General features: G+C 29.3%; 1 protein-coding gene across 1 annotated transcript; it reads left to right on the plus strand.

Annotated features, from left to right (window-relative positions):
- The first annotated feature begins 1,899 nt into the window (after nt 1–1,899).
- On the plus strand, nt 1,900–19,948 carry Nufip (nuclear FMR1 interacting protein 1). Its single transcript, XM_067287021.1, has 9 exons — nt 1,900–2,277; nt 7,378–7,470; nt 7,657–7,719; nt 7,794–7,876; nt 10,191–10,283; nt 14,340–14,890; nt 14,960–15,103; nt 19,491–19,645; nt 19,726–19,948. The coding sequence occupies exons 1-9, from the start codon at nt 2,008–2,010 to the stop codon at nt 19,819–19,821; spliced, it is 1,548 nt and encodes a 515-aa protein (XP_067143122.1). The 5' UTR covers nt 1,900–2,007; the 3' UTR covers nt 19,822–19,948.
- Nucleotides 19,949–20,774: the final 826 nt, after the last annotated feature.

A 20,774-nucleotide genomic window follows, 5' to 3' on the forward strand; every position in this document is an offset into this window, starting at 1 on the left:
CGTGATAAAACACACGTTTGCTCCGCCCATTCACCATTTTTGTGGTAGTTTTCGCTCGCTTAGCTTGCACGTAGTCTGTTATTCGACGTCTTTTTTTTAGTTTAAACGTACAAAAATACTGCAGTTCTATTATCATGGATTAAGTTAAAAAAGATTCTTTTCTTGCAAGCTATTCTAGCAGTCTAACAGGACGAGATGCAGCTCTGTACGAAGAGAAAATTTCGTTATGTCAAGGCGATCCATACGAAGCCAGTTTATCAGACTTCGTCGTATATCAAGAGTTGTGGCCGAAAGTAGAATTTGGTGACATTATAAACTATTTGGTTTTTACAACAAATTTCTACACCCTGTCACAAATGAAAGCTTATAAATCTTTAGAGGCCCATAACTATTTAACAAGTGGCTGGGTTTCTCCTGATATAAAAGTAAAAGTAATTAATAACAGCGAAGTAATATTGCTTGGAAAGATATGTTTTCTTTTGTTTGTTTAAACTCGTGTTTTTACGTATTTCTTAAGTAAGAATTTTTGTCTGAAAGTAAAAGTCTAATTAAAAACAGCTGTGGAAATTTTTTAATTCAAATTGTTCAGTACCTTTATTTTCTAGTTGAAACTAGCATATAATAAGTCTACTTGCTTTTCGTTTTAACGTGTAATGTTTATAAGTTTGCACTAGCTAAAGCCTGAAATTACGTTAGTTATTCGTTTATAAATGCATTATACCTAACTAAATTAATATAAGCAAATCAGTAAACTCTTTTAGGTTTTAAAATATAACTTAGTGTTTATTAACGTAAATATTGAAATGAAATGTTTCTGACAAACTCTTGTATTGATATTCACTTTATTCGTAACGAAATTTTTCCGGTTAATTCTCGAGAGCCATGCAGTTTGCCTTCGTCGTGAAAGCTCCTCAGTTTGAGATCCTTGATGACAAATAATGCCGGGAATTTTAAAAAATGATGTTCCTTTGTTCTTGAGTGAACTAGCATTACACCCAATTACACAACAAATCACCATAGTGATATTCGCGACGAAAAAAACAACATAAGAACTCCAGTTAAAACGCACGTGAACACACACAAAACGTAAACAAGTCACAGTCACAAAGATGGCGCTGGACAATTGCGCATGCTCATGACGTCACTCGTGATGTCGACATGAAACCTCTCTATAAGGGGACACGTGGTTTTGCACGAACCCTTACAGCATATAATAAAATAATTGCAAAAGTGTAGCATCAATGGCAAGTAGCATAGATGTTATAAAATTATTCGTTTTTCCTACATTATTTAATTATGGAGTATTAAATAAATCTTACCTTTTCTACTGACAGCTTTTATCCATTTTAAACGTAAACTCTCTTCCGCTGGATATTCGTGAAAACTTGTTCCATCTTTTTTTGATTTATTTGATGTACAAAACGGCACAGAGCAATGAACCATTTTAAATCAAACTTTATAAAAATTTACCAATATCTTGATGTAAAATATTTTCAAAATTTTAATTTTTTAAATATATTATAACCACGTCTTTACAACAGAATTAGCATTGATCACTTGATCGAATAGTCCGGTCATCAGCGCTCCTAGTGAGGACTATGTGCAAACCGCCTCAGGAATCGACACACGTGTTCAGAGCAAATGACTAGGCTGTTTCTTATTGTAGGCTGTGGCCGAACCTATAATGGCTTGCAAAAGAGGCCCTCTTAGTGCCCACGGGGCGGAAAGAGTTTAAAAAAAATACAATTAAAGCATTTTTCACCAAAACTTAATTTAAAATCAATATTTGAGATGGAAAAATATTATTATCAAATATACTGTATTTATTTTAATAAATGATTTTTCACATATTTTCAAAAAAGAAAAAAATTTTTTTTTCGGGATTCGTGACAACTGGCAACAATGCAGCAGCACAGAATAAAAATGGAGTCTGTTTTACGAGTGTGAACACGTGCTTTTATTTTTACGTGGAAGACACAGCAGAAACAATAATTAAAGAAAGGCGAAATGTATTCCTTGCCGACTTTTTCCACCGAATGTGGCAGAAATAGTTCAAAATCACTGCCATCACCTTCTGTTTTTACTAGTTATTCGAATAATGAGAATGGAGTTTATGACAATTCCCCATTTTTCACTCTGGGAAGTGGATTTACTACTACTACTACTACTACTACTGCCACTAATAATAATAGTTTGTGTATTAAGAAAAGTTATTCTCAACCTAAATATAAATCGTCGAACAATTCTGGATATATACGGTTCTACGGAAAAGGAAATGTAAGGTCATAGTTTGTAACGAATTGAAAATAATTTATTAATTTATTTCATCTGTAGCTAACACACTGTTCGAATAACGGCACAAATGCAGTTCTAACTGAGGCGGTTGGGGTCATATCAGAAGCTGTAGATTCTAAAATTCGGGGGGGGTTCCTCATTCAGAGTTGCAATTTTACTCAAATAACATATAATGATTTTATTTTATAAAATATGTGTAACATTTTATACTATAAATTATAAATGACTTTCATATATGAGAATTTTCCTAAAGTCCTCAATGGAAACAGCTAACCAGTTAAGATAGTTAGATGGCCATCATAACTAACCGATAAGAATGGCAGGTTAATGTTACCCTAGGTATACAAAATGGCGGCTCATCTCTGACTCCAGCCATTGCTTACGAGATAAAAGAGGCTATTGCATTTCGAGTATGCGCAGGGAGACAAAACGGTTTTTTGCGGTGGCCAGCAGGGGCGCTACTACATCCCTAAGCCCGAGCGTTGCAATGGGTAGTGCCTTGTATATATTATTGCTTACGAGTAACGCTCGTATATGTTTATTCTGATTTATATGAGAGAAAATATACAACGGGATTACGTACTAAATGCATTTGCAATCCACTCATTTATGGAGAACACTAGTGAAAGAAAATACTCCCTTGAGAAAGTTACTTTATGAAACAATATTGTACCTGTCATCCGGTGCTCCCGTTTTTCATATTTAATCTCTGTAAAGTGGAATGTCTTGTCTACAAGGACTAGATTAATTATGTAGTATATAATCCTTGGTTACTAGGAGTGTTTTCCAATCATGTGACAGAATGCAATCGGTGTAAATATACCATGATTGGAAAGTGAATAGGGGCGTGGTATTTAGTCGTGTTTTTGTTCTATTATTGCAATATTAAAAAATATAAGTGAAACAAAGGCACAGAGTTAATTTATTACAAACAAATGGATGATATCACGTATATTGACTTATCCTTGACATTCTTCGTTAGTAAGTTCCTGATATAAATTTTAAAGTTTATTCCTTCACTCCTTACAACATGAAGCACCTTATTTAAATCATTTTGTTAAAGAAGCAATTTCTCATACTCATAATAACTTAAGAGGATATGGATAATCGGGATATATCCTCCTTTTGCCTGGTTTATTTGTTCTGTATAATATTTATATATTTACATTATTAAAATATTATTTTAAGAATCACATGATATATTATCATAATATTATGTCATGATTAAATTGAAAAAGCAAAAGGCATAGCACTAATTAATTTTAAATGACAAATGCTTTCTTATAAATGATTGATTGATAAAATTATATTTTGTATCTTTTTTATTTCTGACATAAAGATAGAAAAGAGGAGTATTTTAAACATGTTTTGTGTATTGATTTGAAAGAAGCATTGCATATGATCCTATCTTCTAATCTTTCAAAAAACAAAATTTGGAAATTTCTTTAACTGTATTTATCATATTTTTGTTTTATATTTATATTTTTGGGTGTACTATAGATTACTAGCTATGGAATTTCGGGACTTTGAGTATGGACCTAAGGGGACCGAGATGAGTTCAATGGTACCTTACTTTTGGGCCAGAGGCAAAAAATAAGAAAGTTGTCATACTTTTTTTGGCAATTGCGTGATGATCAGGAGTTGCGTCGCTCTCTCCGCTAAGCCTATTGCGTGTTTAACAGGCAGTCAGGCAAGTCGGCCATATATACCTTCAACAGTGGCAGATGTTGATCTATGAGCACACTGATCATCTACAGTTCGAGTTAAGTCCTTTTCACACATCCTTGCTAGTCGATCTCGGGGGCTATGGCCCCTCAGTCTCTCTATCGCTCACGGTCAGCTAGTACTACGAGCCGACCATGCTATCGCGATCGGGAGTCGCGATGCTTGAACAAAAGGAAAAGAAAGGAACTGGCATTCGACTGTTCGTGCTCCCGATGGACTTCCCAGGAGGGGAGCCACCAACAGGCTGCCGATTATTTAACGTCACTAGTTATTGATTTACAGTAGTTCTTGAACAAAAGAAAAAAAAGGAAGTGGCGTTCGACTGTTCGTGCAATTTCTTGCCTTTCAGCGTGTTTTTTTTAAAATTTGTTTGCAGACTTTACCGCGAGATGGCAGCACTAGCAACTACGGTGCCGTCTGTTTGAAAGCATTAAAAATGTATGATAACTTACAAACTATGATAACTTTCTTATTTTTCGTCTCCAGTCCAAAAGTAGGGTATCGTTGAACTCGTCTCGGTCCTCTCAGTTCAGATATATACTCAAAGTCCTGAAATTCCATAGTTAGCAATCTACAGTATCCCCATATTTTTTATAAATTTTTATAAAAATTTTCAAGTGTCTTACATTTGATTTTAAATAGAAAAAAAATCTTATTACATGATGTAATACCTGGTTTCAGTTACATTTAATATCACATGAAAGCTTATCATTTGTAGAAAAATAAGAGTAACTATAAATTTCTTCAGTAGTGAAATAATCTAAAAAATTTTTCTCATTAATTAAAAATCAATAATTTAAGAAATCATATCTCAGGATTTAGAATGCATGAAAAAAAATAATTACTAATAAACAATAATTTTATAAGTATTTATGGAAAGAGATATTCACACAAATAATTTTTATTAATAGACTTTTACTAAATTCTTATAACATACCATGTAAATGCATAAAAGATAAACATGTAGACTATATTATATATATATTCATTAGATGCAGTTGGGTTAATAAAATTTTGATTAAAAAGTTTACATAAAGTTTTAAAGCCAATAAAACAACTGGGTAGTTTCTACACTTGAAAAACATTTATAAACAAAATATATAATCGTTACTTTAAATTTCAATGGATTTGACAGCATTTAGCCAGGTAATACTGCCTTAGCTTAGCTCTCTGAATAGAGGTGTTAAGACGCTATCTAGCGACAAAATTTAGCAACACTAAATGACCCTCTTTTCGAAGCGAAAAGTTCAGAATGCGATAGACTTTCTTATCTCGTAAGCACCGCTCCAGCATACAGAAGCGAGGAAACAGTGGGGCCGCACATTTTCTAAACCTAACTTATTCTAATAAATTATCATAATTATTAGCAACTAAATTATTAGAATAGGTTAGGTTTAGAAAACGTGCATCCCCACTGTTTCCTTGCTTCTGTATGCTGGAGTCAGAGATGAGCTGCCATTTTGTATACCTAGGGTAACATTAACCGAATGGCATTCGCTAGTTTCGACATTTTTATTCCAGTCTCCTCTGCATTCCGTGTGGCTATGCCTGTCATATTTCTTTGCTCACAGTGCCATTTACCTCAAAGTGGACAATTTTGTAACTGAAATTTTTCTTTGAAAATTTTTTTCCACATTTTTTGAATAGCATGTACTATACACAAATTTGGGTCCCAATCAATTTATTGGTTGGAGCTACAGAATCCTCTGAATAGGACAACTTTAATTATGATTACCCTATGTATAACAATATTTTTTTTCACTATAGTTACTGAATTGACAATTTAGTAAAATAAACAACAATGGAAACTGATGATAATTTTTAATATACGTTTAAAGTTGAAATAAATGCAATAAATAAAAACACTGCGATAAGATGAATAAAATAGATGATTTATGGGAATGATAAGCCAAATGAGGTATAGAACTTTTTGTTATTTTATTAAACATAGAGATATATAACCTTATGCCCTCGACCATGGGACAGTCTGTCTGTCTTTTTGTATTATATGATACTGTATTCTAGTATCTATATGTGAAAAAACCCAAACAGATTAAATAATTACATAAATATTTATTGATGTAATTATTTCTCTCCAAGCTTCCCTTCTGGAAAATTTTCTGTGGATGCCCATGGTAGAAATGTGCTTGATAAATATTTTTTTTTTTTTTTTTGTTCTTTTGGAAATGATGTTTATTTGTATAACAATAATTTTAATTATAAAAATGCTAAATTTCTTAATTAAGATGTTTTTGACAGTGAATAATTTTGTTTTGTTTGATAAAATTATTGGTGGGGCCCAGTCCCTACTGGCTTCTAATGACCAGCCACCCTGAAACTTACATATATATATATATATATATATATGTCAAAATTGACAATTTTCAAAAAAAAAATAAGAAAAATGCTTATACAATGGAACTTGGTTAACTCAAATCAGTCAGGGAAAAAAAATTTGGACTTCAAGTTAAAAAGTTTTGAGGAATTCAAGTTAACTGGTTTGATTTAACATGTTATTCTAGATCAGGCCTGGCCAACTCACAGGCCGCATGCGGCCTGTCACGTTAAATTGTGTGGCCCAGTAAGCAATATTATATATCTATTAAAACTTTTGTTTCCCGTTATGTGTATACCAAAACAATTAAATAAATGAAAATTTGCATGTGTCAACGTTATATTGCGCAAGTACGAGTATGAACTCTTGGTATGAACTCTTGAACAATAAAATCTTATTTATTTTGTATTTGTTTTGCTTTTTTAAAAGCATGTTTGTCTAAATTGTGGCCCACCGTAATGTTACACGTGATCAAAGTGGCCTGCGAAACAATTTGGGTTGGCCAGGCCTGTTCTAGATGATTGGGAAAAGAAAATGATTTTGAGTAAACGCAACTTTGAATTATCCAGGTTCAATTTAACCAGGTTCCACTGTACTTTTTAATTTTTAATTACATAACTATAACTTAACTTCTAAACTTAGTTATTTCTTTTTACCTCTATGCCCTTATGTTTTTTGTTTTTATATTGTCTACTTGGACCTTGTTTATAAATAGGATTTATTATACTGGTGTAGTTTCTGATTAGCAAAGAGAGGAAGTCTTAGTCAAAAGGTAAAGCAAAATATCTTAAATAAAGGTATTTTGTTTTACCTTTTGGCTAAGACTTCCTCTCTTTGCTAATCAGAAACTACACCAGTATAATAAGTCCTATTTATAAACAAGGTTCAAGTTAACTTAATTATGTTAATAATTATTTATTTGATTTTCATGAAACTTCAAGTTACTAAAACATTTATCTGTGAATGTTTGTCTCAAAAGCTCAGTCCTCTCATGACAGAAACATTGAATATTTTTGTTACAGAACGTTGGAAGTAAACAGTTTTGTTGTGATCCTTGTGGGAGAGCATATTCGGAACAATGGCAACTAAATCAACATTTAGCACAACATGTTAAGGTGAGTTGTAAATAATATGCATAACAACAGATATCAGTTTAAAATAATCGTAAATATTTTTTGATTGATTCTCTTATATATTAATTATGAAAGTGTTTAAATAATAAAGACTTGATGTATTAGATTGCATTTCATATTCTAAGATAAATTTTTGCCAAATATTTTTCATTATTTAATTGTTTTTAGTGTGATTTCGATGGTTGCTTCTTTCAAGCTCATTCGAAGATTGTAGAATTACATAAAAAATTGGTAAGAATGTTTTTAAAGATTTAAATTACAATTTTTATTTCATAAATTTAAATTTTACTATTCTTTTATTATAGCAACATTATACTGGTCTTGCACATTATTTTATGAAATTAGATACTCCTGAAGATATTAAAAGATGGAGGGAAACCAGAAGAAAGTATGTTTTGAATTTTTAATGAAATTCATTTTATATTAAATTCTTGTTTTATGAATAATTAAATTTAATGAACTTCCTGAATTGAAACATTTGAGAAAATAATTATTCCATTTTTGTGAGTATATAAATACATTTTAAATAAGCATAATTGATGTTGAAACTTGTTGGGGTTAAGTACAGTACATTTCACAAATTATTTTCACATTACTGACAATACCCGAATATCAAAATAAATATTTAATTAAGCATGCTTGTTACATTTAAGCTTCTTCAGAATTTATAGAAAGAACAATGAATTTGATTGCTTAGAACAGTTTTTTTAAATTTCAAATCTAAAATCTATTAGATTTATACATAAATGTGTGCATACTCAATCCTATTTTTTAATTATTATTATTTTTAATTCCAACCATTATAGGATTGAGTATGCATCAATGTATAAATCTAATATTTTTTCAATTTGAAATTTAAAAAATCCCATTCTATGCAGATGAATTTCATTGTACTTTCTATATACTCAGAGAAGCTTGAATGTCTTACTTTGGAATTTGAGTGTTGTCAGTAATGTGGAAATAACTTGTGAAAACATAAACAAATGTTATATAATGAAAATTATTCAAAGTTAATTAGCCTATTGGTAAAAAAAAGTATGGATTTATTAGTTGTAAATTTAAATAAAAAGTTTTTGAAGAACTTAATTATATAAAACTCAGTTTACACTGTCATATGAACCACTAAAACGAATGAAAATGAACACTAACTGAAATAAAGTATTGTCTGCATCATTCTACTTGACACAAACTAAGTTAGGACATGATTGGTTAAAGAGTTTTTGAACACTGGTTATGAAAAGTTGATAAGCTAAACTGACCGAAGTTTGTCAAAAGATGAGATATTTTCAACTTCTAACAAACTAGTCGAACAATTACTAAAAGAGAACAAACTAGCAGTTTGTATCTTTATAGTGGCTTGTATGCCAATGTGAACCTAGCTTAAGATTTGAATACAGTATAGGAAATTATGCTAATGTTAACTTGGATGGAACTGGGATATTTATAATTAAAGATTGATTAATTTGTAAATGTGACACACCAATATATTCAGGTTATATGATCAGATTCAATTTTACCATTATATGGTCTGATCACAAAGGTATTGGCCAGCAAAACTAAGAAGGAACAACACTTTAATTTATACTGTACATGATAAATTATGGGAATCTGCGTCATCTTCAAACTAAAGTTTGAAGATGAAGCAGAGATTCCCTCAAATCTTTCATAGCACTAGACTGATAACTTATATCACAGCTGTCTGGCAATATTTATAGAAGATTAAAAGAATATACATGATTCTATTTTCAAAATAGTAAATAAAACTTTAAACAAACTTGTATTTGTTTAAACATTTTACAAAAGTTTACTAATAAAATTTATTTTTTATTGGAAATGAATTTGACTTTGATATAAAAATTTATTTCAAATTAATTTGTTAAGTTCTTGTAACGTTTTATGTTAAATAATATATAAGAAATTATGTAATAAAAATTTTTTCCTAATAAATATTTTAAAAAAATAATTAATAAAGGAAATGATCTAGTTTATTCAACAAACATAAAGAAACAAATAACACAAAGTATTTTTACTTTTCTGGCTGTTATATATAACAGAGGAAAATGACCTCCCCTAGATTTTTACATTTTTGTATTCAAGACCTTGAAATGTCAAGAAATGTGAATAAAAAAAAATAATAATAATAATTTAGGAGTTTTTTCTGTATGTATGGATGTTGGTTGATGGCATGATTTAGTTCAATCACTTTGAAGCTTAATAACCCCTATGCCTTTTGTCAAAAATTTTTGAAATTTTCCAGGGATGTTTGAGTATTAGGTGCATTGATGCTATTAAATTTTAGTAATTAAAAGATAGAGGGGAGGTCATATCTTCAGTGTGGTCGGACTTAACAAAGATTTTACTCATTATTAGCATTTGCAATTTTTTATAAAACTCATCTCTACCCTTAAAATTAAGCTTTGTCATTTTATAATAATTAATAATATAAAAATTTAAGAAAATAAAATCTCAAAACAGATGGCACCACACACAACCTTAAGGTTTGGCCAGGAATGTTATAAAACTCATTGCTGGAGTTTTTCAAATTTATATCAGAAAATTAATACTGATAATCTTTGATTTTAAACTAAAATTTGAAATTTATAACTGTGATTGTATATTATTATATGCTACTTGTTTGTTTTGAATTTTTGATATTTGTATTTGCATTTTTGATAATTAAGAAGTTATAAAATTTTTAATAGAAATTTTCCAACTGTTGAAAAAATAAAAAAACACGAAGCAGAACAAGCGGAGAAACTTGCAAGAGGAGAAATATTAGAGACTAAATCATTTGGGTAAGTTTATTAATCCAAAATTAAAATATAGAGTATAATTAAAATAATTATAAATGATGAATAGGTAATAATCATCCTTTCATATATAACAAGTGAGATATATTTTCTGTATCTACCCATTAATCATACAATTAAATTGAAAATATTTACATGGTAATTATAACATTCAAATGATTAAATGGAATGTTAAAATTGTAATTAATCAAATGTTATTATTCATTTCTCTTCTATTCTGTATTATACAGGCTATTATTACATGAATCTGATTCCTGTGAGTTTTTGCCATTGGAATAAAAGAAATCAAATTAATTTTTAAGATATCTTCCTCACATCTCATTTAGAAATAATTTTATGATTTAAATTATTCAGAAGTTTAAGTTAGTTGCAAGAAATTTTTCAGACTATGGAACCCATATTTTCTTAATTGTGTTTTTAATGAAATAAGATGTCAGTTTTATATTATAATAAAATAAAATTTTCAGCCATTTTTTGTAAGCAGATTGTTGCACTCAAGAATTGATGCATTGGCATTTCTAATGGAAGAGAAATTGCTCATATATTTTTACAAAAAATATCTGTAAGCTGTACTTCAGTTAGTTATTTAGTTTTGACATAATTCATTTATAATTTGTAAAAGATATATTCATAATATTACATATTGAATAGTATCTTTCTTTCTTATTGCTTTTTCCTATATTTTTGATCTAATGGAGAATAATTAATGAAAAATTGGTAACAAGTATAAAAATCAAGTCTCATTACTATATACAGCAATAAATAACTCTGTTTCAAACTACAATAATAAGTATTTTAAGCATATTTCAAAACTAGCAATGGGCAGCCATTTAGTAAAATCATTACAACACATGTAGAAAATTAAATATTACAGAAATATGGAAGCTTTATTCATTTATATATTAGATAAATAGATATTCTCTTTTCCCAATACAAAGATATCAACTATAATCAATTTATGTATAAGTTTAATAAGAGTAAGTGACTCAATCAAACACAATCTTGAATAGCAGCAAAAAGGTTATTCAGCTGGAAAAAACAACATTTTCAATCATTTTTAATGCTTTTCATTAGGTGAATGTTTCAAAAATCAAACATTTACAAATATTAATGTACATAGAACATAACTAATCAAATGATAAACATGTCTAAATATAAAAATAAATTTTTGCAATCTGCCACATTGCTGTGATGTGCAAAAAAGACAAAAAATAGAATGATTTTGCTTTTTATATATTTTAGATTGGATCAATCTAAGTAATGAAGTTATCTGTAATAGCAAGATTTACAGAGAAAACTAATAACAGAGTCATCAACTAATCAGTAAGAGATATTTCTTTGGATTGTAATATGAAGCAATTAAGATTGAATTAACTGTAATGATGGTTGGACTTCATGCCATTCATTGGATAAGCAAGAGACCAGAAAATTAACATACGGGTGTTAAACTATGTACAATATGTACTGCCTGACGAAGACGGAAATAGTTTCGTCGAAAGCGCCAGTATTTATAGCGATATTTGTACGTAGTTTAACGCCCGTATTTTAATTTTAAGATTGAATACCAGTCAATATTGACTGCTAACAGTAGTGAATCTCAGTAAAGATTGAACAACTGTTGCTTGTGAAAAATGCTAACTTAGAGAAAGGGAAATTCTGCAAAATGAGCACTTTTCATTCATTGCTAATAAGAGCAATTTTTTTTTAAATTTCAGTTTTAAATGAAACATTCTTATAAGTAAAACTAATTGTTGAAGCCGGAATGGTGATGAATCACAAAGTAAATACCATTAATACATTTCCAGCAAATTATATTTGGTTGATTGTAATTTAGGATTTTGATTTGGCATAGAAATTTCAATATAATAATAATTATTATTAAATCTTTCTTTAACAAATACTTTTTTTTTTTTAAATATATAGAATATTTATGAAATTTTTATTTGTCTAGACCTGTAAGATATGTATAAAATGTATCTGTATTTAATAAAAGATGGAATACAAATTGGAAATTCAAATACAGTCGCCTCTGCTTATTGTCATTGCTTTAGGAATTATCTAAACTGATAACACAGTGAAATGAGACTACAATTAGAGGAAAATATCTAATTTCATTAACTCTAACTTTAAAAGGATGTGTTAAAACAATTTAAAAGTGTAATTATATTTATCATTATTAATAAATAATTCATTTGGTATTATTTGTCTGCTACCAACTTCAACAACAGATAGAATAATGCCAGCAATTTAAACTATTGTATTGTGAACAAATAATGATTAAACTAATATATTTAAAGTATGGATTAAAACTTGTAACGATAACCTAAAACAATTTCATATTATTAGCTGCACGTTGAATATGCTAGCATGAAAAGAAAGTATAAAAAAGGCCTAGTTACTCAAAGATACTGATAACAATAACTGAATATTTTGGAATTGCTGATTTTGATAACATAACAAACTTATAACATCTGCAATTTCAGTAAGTAGAGCCTACAGTATATAATTTAAAATACAAGAAATTTTAATAACTTCTTATATTAATCTTTAATTTAAGCAAATAATCTTGAAAATGCTTTCAAAATAATGTTTTCTTAAAAATACTTTTGCTCATAAAAACCAATATATGAAGCACAGGATATTTATAAAGTCCTATCTATTTCGGTGAAATAATAATTTTATTAATTTTTATTGTAAAATTCCACAAAAATGAATTTGCAAGAATGTTTGATTGTGTTTAATATTGTGTATTCAAAGAAATAAATGCAATGAAATTATAAGTTTGAAAGATTTCATAAGGTCCATAAATAAAACAGTAAGTAAATTGTTGAATAAATTCTAAGGCAGCGATTCTCAACCTTCTTAGCTCCGCGGCCCCCCCCCCAATAGTAAATATAAACTATTATTCACCACATTTATTGCAAACCTCCTACCCAAAGGAGCTAAAAACTCAGTTGACGGAACATTTCCCGGAAGATAAAAATGATTTCTCGAAGAGATGGATACTGAATCCGTTTAGTGAAAATGTTGTTGCCGCTGCTAAGTTACCGGTTGAGATTCGTGACCAGCTCATCGAAATGTCTGCCGACAAAGCGCTACAACTGCAATTTACATCTGAAGATTTAAATACGTTTTGGCTTGCTCGTCGACACGAATATAGAAATTTAGTCACAGAAGCATTGAAAATATTAATCCCTTTCGACATGTCTTATCTCTGTGAAAAGGGTTTTTCGTCTATGGTTGCGCTAAAAACTAAATACAGGAATAGTCTTTTATCACTCGAAAACAATTTGCTTTTGTGTGTTTCTAACGTAGATCCACGTATGGAGAAAATTTTAAATGAAAAACAAATGCAACCATCACATTAATTTCTTTTCTTTACATGTGTACTTATTGTAAGTAAAATGTTTATAAGTTTATAATAAATGATTTTTTTCTCATAAAATGATATCATTATTGTTTCGAGACCCCCCTTTAATATCACCGTGACCCCCAAGTTGAGAAACGCTGTTCTAAGGAATAGGATTGTTAGATCTGAAGCAAGATCTGAATGTCCACATGTCTCGGATGCAATAAATGCATTACCAAATGCTAAGGAAGAACTATGCATATCTGTTCTTGCTTGTATCATGTCAACTTGAGCTGTTTCTGATTATCAGTTTATACTTGAAATTAATACAGATTATGCCATGCCAGAGACATCAACACTATTCTTACATTTGGAAGATTACATTTAATCTTAAAGATTTTCTGGAGCTTTTCATTTAATCTATTAATATTTTGATATAGGTAGGGACTAAACATTCTACAGGATGTTTATATTTTTTATATACATCAATATTTCATATTTTGTATGGTAAATCAAATGTGAGCTTTTATTTACTATGTTTATGTGATAATTATTTTGTTTATTAACATGCAAAAAATTTGTGTAATCCTCAATATGTTTTTAATCTGTATATCTAAGTTATCGGCAAATATTTTTAATATTTATAATAATCGTTTGGACATATTAATCTTAAATTTACTTTTTTAATACAGGAAAATGAAATCCTTTAAAAAACATAGTTATTATGCAAAGAGAAAGACGTTTTTCACAAAAAGAAGAAGAAGGAAAGTAACAAATCAACAAAATGTAAACCGTACTGTAAATAAAAATTGTAATAAAGCAATTCAGCTTCCAAAATCAGTATTATCAGATGAAGATGTCGACAATACAAAAGGAATGGTACAGAAATTTACTGGAATTGCTTTAAACAATGATGATAAAGATGATGATATGGATTTTTTATTTATTAACTCTGAATTGTTGTCATCGGAATGTAAACAAGGAGCTAATTTAAATGAGGCTAGCATTGAACAAAACTGTTCAGAATTGGATACATTTTCTATAAGTGATTCTGACAGTGAATTAGCAGAAAAAACTTCTGCAACACCTTTGTCAGAAAATGTGACGACAAACGGTTCACAACAAAATAAAAATTTGAATAATGAATCAGTATCGAATTCCAACCATGTAGGTTGTTTTGAAATGGATGACGACGAAAGTAAATTAAAATCATCCTATTTTGTAGCCGATAAAGTAATTGAAGGTACAATTTCCAATTCAATAAATTTATCGAAAAATTACATTTGTACTAAATTATACTTTTAATTTTTAGAATCTGATGATGAGAAACCCTTGGAACAGATCATAATAAAACAAACTATTGAAGAAAAACCACTTGAAACTAAAATTGGAGGGGCTTTAGGAAGTTTGATTGCTAACTACGGTTCAGATTCTGAAGAAGAAAAGCAAGAAGAGGGTAAATATTAAATGTTTTTTATTAAAATGATAAAAAGACTCTTCTAACTTTTACATTTAAATATTATATTTTAAATACTATAAGAATTTCCCCCCTAAAATCAGATAAAAGTAAAATAATTTTGTGTGTAGAAGGCCTTGTCAATATTCTCTAGAGTTTTGAAGAATTGGATGACAACATCTTTATTCAGTTTCCTATTTGAGACAAATAGCAGACCAAACTTGATTTCTCTAGCACTCTTCAATTAATCTAATTCAGATTGACCCATTTGTAGACAAAGTCTTATTTTCTTGAAAAAGTCTTCGGGGAAAGATTTTTCTTTTTGAGATCTCGTGTAACCTCAAGTTACATAAGGTCTACTCAGATCTACTTAAGCTCCATCCATGTATAATAGGGAATTCATGATTGTGACTTATGATATCTTGGAAAATCTACAGCATAGAGTCCACCTTTCAGTCCGGTCTAACAAATGTAATTACTACAATTCCAATAAAGTGTAGCACATTTGCTATTGCAAGACTATTTATACTAGGTAGCCCGACAGTTCAATTAAGATTAACTCGCTTAAAATTAAAATTTAAAAAATTTTTAAAAAGAAGCAAATTTATAAAATAAAAATTAATGAAATTACTAAAAAAATTAAACTAAATTAAAATTTGATTATCTTTTGTGTGAAACAACACTAAAACAATTTCTATAGTTACATTGCAAAAGAAAAAAGAGTTGCAATTAATTAAAAGAAACTATAATTAAGGGTTCAAAACATACAGGCAAAATTAAATAAATAATAAGAATAAATAATTATAAAAACTAAATTAATATTAAATAAATTAAATCAAGAATTAATTAAAACTAAAAATAATAAAATAATTAAAACTCTGGCCTTTACGCCGAAACTGAAATTAAAGATAATATCAAAACTAATTAAAATCAAATCAATTGAAAATTAAAATGTCTTTAAAAACCGTTTAAAAGTTGTTTTGAAATTTTCAAATTGTAAATCAATTAAATTAATTTTTAAATTTACGTTATTTGTGTATGGTGGTGACTGAACATTTTGCTTTTACAGATAATTATTATTTAAAATAATATAAAATATGTATATCTATATTTTGTATATAACCAAAGATTATTATTCAAAAATCAAACTTAAAGAATAGTTGCTATGGGAGCAAATGAATAGCTGTCTCTTCAATTCCAAGTCTGAGTCAAAAGTGAAGTCGTTTCGTGTCTCCTATCCCTATGCAGAGACCTTCCTTCCCCTTTGTTAATTAACCCTTTCCATGAATTCATGCCAAATTCACAGAGTAAGTTAATGAGTGGACCTTTTGAGGAACGAATTGTAAACCCCACAGGTGACCCGATGTGACCTATTTACACGCTGCTTTTTTGCACAGTGTTGGTTTCAGTTTTGGTAGGGACAGAACATTTTGCTTTTAATATATAAGATTTGAAAAAATGCAAGGGGAAAAAGGAATCAGAAAAATTACTAGAGTGCAATTCTATCTTTCTATAGAGAGACTCCCAGCAATATTTTTCTCAATATATAAAGAATTATGAATTTGAGTCTGTAATGCTCACAAAGTCATATGATTATAGGATTTAGTACTTTCAAACCTTATAACCCCTTACAGATGGGTTTGTCATTATTTTTTCTGTAAGAATTCAATTGTAAAAACACGTTTTTATATATTGTTTTGGAAATAGAACACAGGAGAGTTAAATCTCAGTGCATTTTTTGGACGTTATTCATCTCTCAGAATGAATTAAGTCATTACTGCTGTTTGTCAAGCTGTCCTTTTGTCTACCGTGGAGTCCTGCAAACTCGACTTAATGTGGACTGAGAAGGTACCGAGTTATGGAAAAGCAATGATGCTAGTCTATATAGCAAAATTTTCACAAAGGTATTATCTGTGCAAATTTACATACATATTAACTGTGTGTCAATAGTGACTACTACTGTTTCTAGTTAAATTTTAATTTTAAAAAATATTGGCTATTCAGTGATTACTTTCAAGTTAGTGACATTTGCATCATGGCTTTTTGCAGTGGCATTTTGGATAAAGGGTTATATTCTTTGTTAAAACATGGAATTTATGGTATAATCGAGTGTCTTTGGTAAAGAACAATAACTTATTTGATCCGAGTATTAACTTAGAGATAAAAATTAGATTGCACATATTTTTTTTTTTGAATGACATGAAAGTTTTACGGAATGTTGAGTTATTGAGAGTCAAGTTTCCAGGACTCTACTGTACTTTATATTCCATTTGTCTGGAACAGCAGCATTTGATCTTTTTTGTTTGCATACCTTCAGATATAATTAACTTTAACTACATACTTATCTATGCACTACAATTTGGGGTAAAAGATTAATTTTGATTTGCTAAAATAACTATCAGCTATTAATTAATGTGGTTCTAACTTGTTTTAATGAGATGAATCTTTTTAAGTAGAAAAGTTAGAATTGGTCCTGGGTTCAAGCAGTTCCTGTGCATTCTTGTGCTTTGTTTTGATTGATGAAGTACTGAGAAACCTTTCTCACACAAATACTAAGCTCTTTTGTACTATTTGCAAGCAGCAATCCAAAAATCACAGATTGATATTTTCAAGGGACATTTCTAGGTGGTTTACTTTTAAATTAAATGAAGATCAGAGGAATTCGTGATTGTTGTATAAAAATAGGGTTTGCAATCCAATCTTTGATGCTGTCTTCTTTCTTATTTTCTGGAAAGTATTTCAGAAATTTTTATTTTAAGATTGTACAAGTGACATTTGATTATTTTCAAAACCTATCAGCATCATTAACTTTGCTCAATAAATTCAAAAATGAGTTGGGAAAAGTTTCTTGAATTCCTATCATCTTTTCATGTAAAGTTACTTTAAAAAATAGTCATGTCACATGGCATTGAAGATTGAAATCATTCAATTTGTTGAAAGTATCCCCCAAATAAGCTATTTGACATAACCAGTCTTCATCCTTAAAATATACAATTAAATCCAATTTAATTTTTAGAGGAAATATTTTACACCATTTTGGCTTAGAAAGGTAGATTGACGTGCGTTCTCGTGACAGTCATTGCATCTTGATGTGTGATAAAAGTCACGTGCAGATCCCATTTCTTTGCACATTACATTGACAAGATGGGGTTTAATGCACAGGATTTGATTAAGGCGACCACTTTTATAGAAATGTTTCATATAATTATTATGGAGATCAAGCTTTGTGTATGATGCAGTGTGCCAGCTTAAGCTTAATTTTTATTACATTTTTAGTATGTCATTGAAATGGCTCCAGTAAATACGTATACACCATTCTCACTGCAAATCTAATTACAATCTTATGAAATCGGCAAGAATTTTAAAAATATCTTCTTCCTTTTGTACATTCTGTTAATTGTTTTTATCCTAGGATTTTATTGACAATTGCCTCTTTCTTAACAGCAAAATACTGAATGTATGCAGGGAGGTTGGCCCTGCATACCCACCTTTGACAGTTGTGTAAAACAAAATAAAACATTTGAAATTGTACTTACATTTTCAATTATTATTATCATTATTTTTTTTTGAAAAATTTAGGTTGTTTATCCTTAACTAACTATGATTGGTTATAAAGTGTCACCAAAGTAGAAATGATTTAGATGCATTAACAATGATTAGTTTGTTAGATAATTAACTATTTTTTCATATATAAATACCAGGTACATAGTAAAGTCTTTATATACCAATGCAACTGATGAACACATAGCTACAGCTATGAATGTGATGTATAGTTAGGGTAGATGTACCAGTTTTGGCCAGTGTAGTACCAGTTTTGGCCAGAAAATCAAATTTAACTTAAAAATATAATCACAAATGAAACAAACTTTTATTGTTAACTGTGTGAACAGTTAACAATAAAAGTTTGTTTCATTGGACAGATTTGAATATGTGGTGATTATATTTTTAAGTTAAATTTGTTTTCTGGCCAGAACTGGTACACTGGCCAAAACTGGTACATCTACCCTATAGTAAAATTGCTATTTACTACAATTGCTTGCAGTGCACCTAGTGTGAAATTAGAACCTCTCCTATCTTCTATCAGCACTCCTATCTTCAAAATGATGCATGATATGGAAAAAAGTCAATTACAAAGTTGTAGAACACGACCGATTTAGTACAAAAGCACAGTATGTACATGAATAGTATGAAATGTTAATGTGCGTATTGAGCACAGACAATAAAATATGTTCATTTATCACTTTCCTGTCTTTGTGCTGCATACATTATGCATTGTTCAGGTGTCATTATATAAGAACTTTACTATGAATCCTATCAATCCTATTTTGCTATCAAAATTGAATCAATTCCTGTTTAGGACAGTAACAATTTTGAATTTTTATCTTAGATAAGATACCCGAAAAAGTTGAAAATAAAATACACAAAGTGCCAAAAGAAGAAACTGCAAAATTCACTCAGCAATCGAAAAAAACTAGGCAGACGGCACCTTCTCGAAGGACAAATCAATCGAGGCATAGACCACAATATACTCTCTTAGAAAAAGTAATTATAAAATTTCTCATATGGTTTTGATTTTGATTTTGATTTGAAACAAGTAAGTTGACAATTTTATTTTTCTTTAGCTTCTAGCCAATGAAATTAGGCACGAAAGGAATGTCATTATGCAGTGCGTGCACTACATTGTCAAGAACAATTTTTTTGACCCGACACATTGCTAATGTGTGCTTAAACACCATTTTAAACATTTCATCTAAAATATGTGATTAATAATGTTGTTGGATCATAATTATTAATTGTGATAACCAAAAATTAAAAATGTGTAAATAAAATATTTTATCATTTTGATGTGTCTGTAATTTAATATTTCTTCCCATAAACAGAATTATTATTGGTGTCTTTTACCAATTATTGATTGTATTTATTATAAAAATATATTAATTACATTTAAGAGAATAAAGTTGAATCATCATTGTTACTGTGTACTTTTACATTTATTTTGTGTCATACTGTTAATTATGGCACAAAATAAGAGTTCATTTTTTAAATTATCATATATTTTATTTCAAATTGATAAATTTTCTTATATTACACATGATATTTGATATCTGACAAATGTGCACCTTGAGCATTAATACGAAGTTGGGCTCTTTTTATAGCATTTTCCATTATTTTGAAAAATTAAAGAACAATATTCAACATGAAATTGAAACATAATATAATATGTTTTAATTTCAATTGAAATTGAAACATAATATAATATTATGTTTTAATTTCATGTTGAATATTGTTCTTTAATTTTGCAAACTGACTTATTTACAAACCATTTAGATACATTTCCTTCAGTAGACCTGATTTGACAGATTCAAACTTTTTTCTAAAGTTTGGTGCTGTCAAATTGGGTAATCTTACTGGTCTTGGAAAATGACCATGTCAAGAAACTAAACCTGGAAAAAAATCTTTAGAATCTGAAATGTTTCTTGCACCCTGACAAAGTTCAGTGTTGTTCTTTGCAACTGAAAACAAACCATTGACAGAGAACTTCATTTACAAAAATGAGTGTCTGTATTATTACATACATTAATGAAGAAAACATACAGGTTTTGCCAGTGCTCATATAGCTTCTGGAAGCATTGCTGTAAGCCATTTGTTATTTGCATGAGTCCATCTCGTA

Source organism: Centruroides vittatus, unplaced genomic scaffold (assembly GCF_030686945.1).
Source record: "Centruroides vittatus isolate TY-2023 unplaced genomic scaffold, ASM3068694v2 scaffold_435, whole genome shotgun sequence".
NCBI classification, from domain to species: domain Eukaryota; kingdom Metazoa; phylum Arthropoda; class Arachnida; order Scorpiones; family Buthidae; genus Centruroides; species Centruroides vittatus.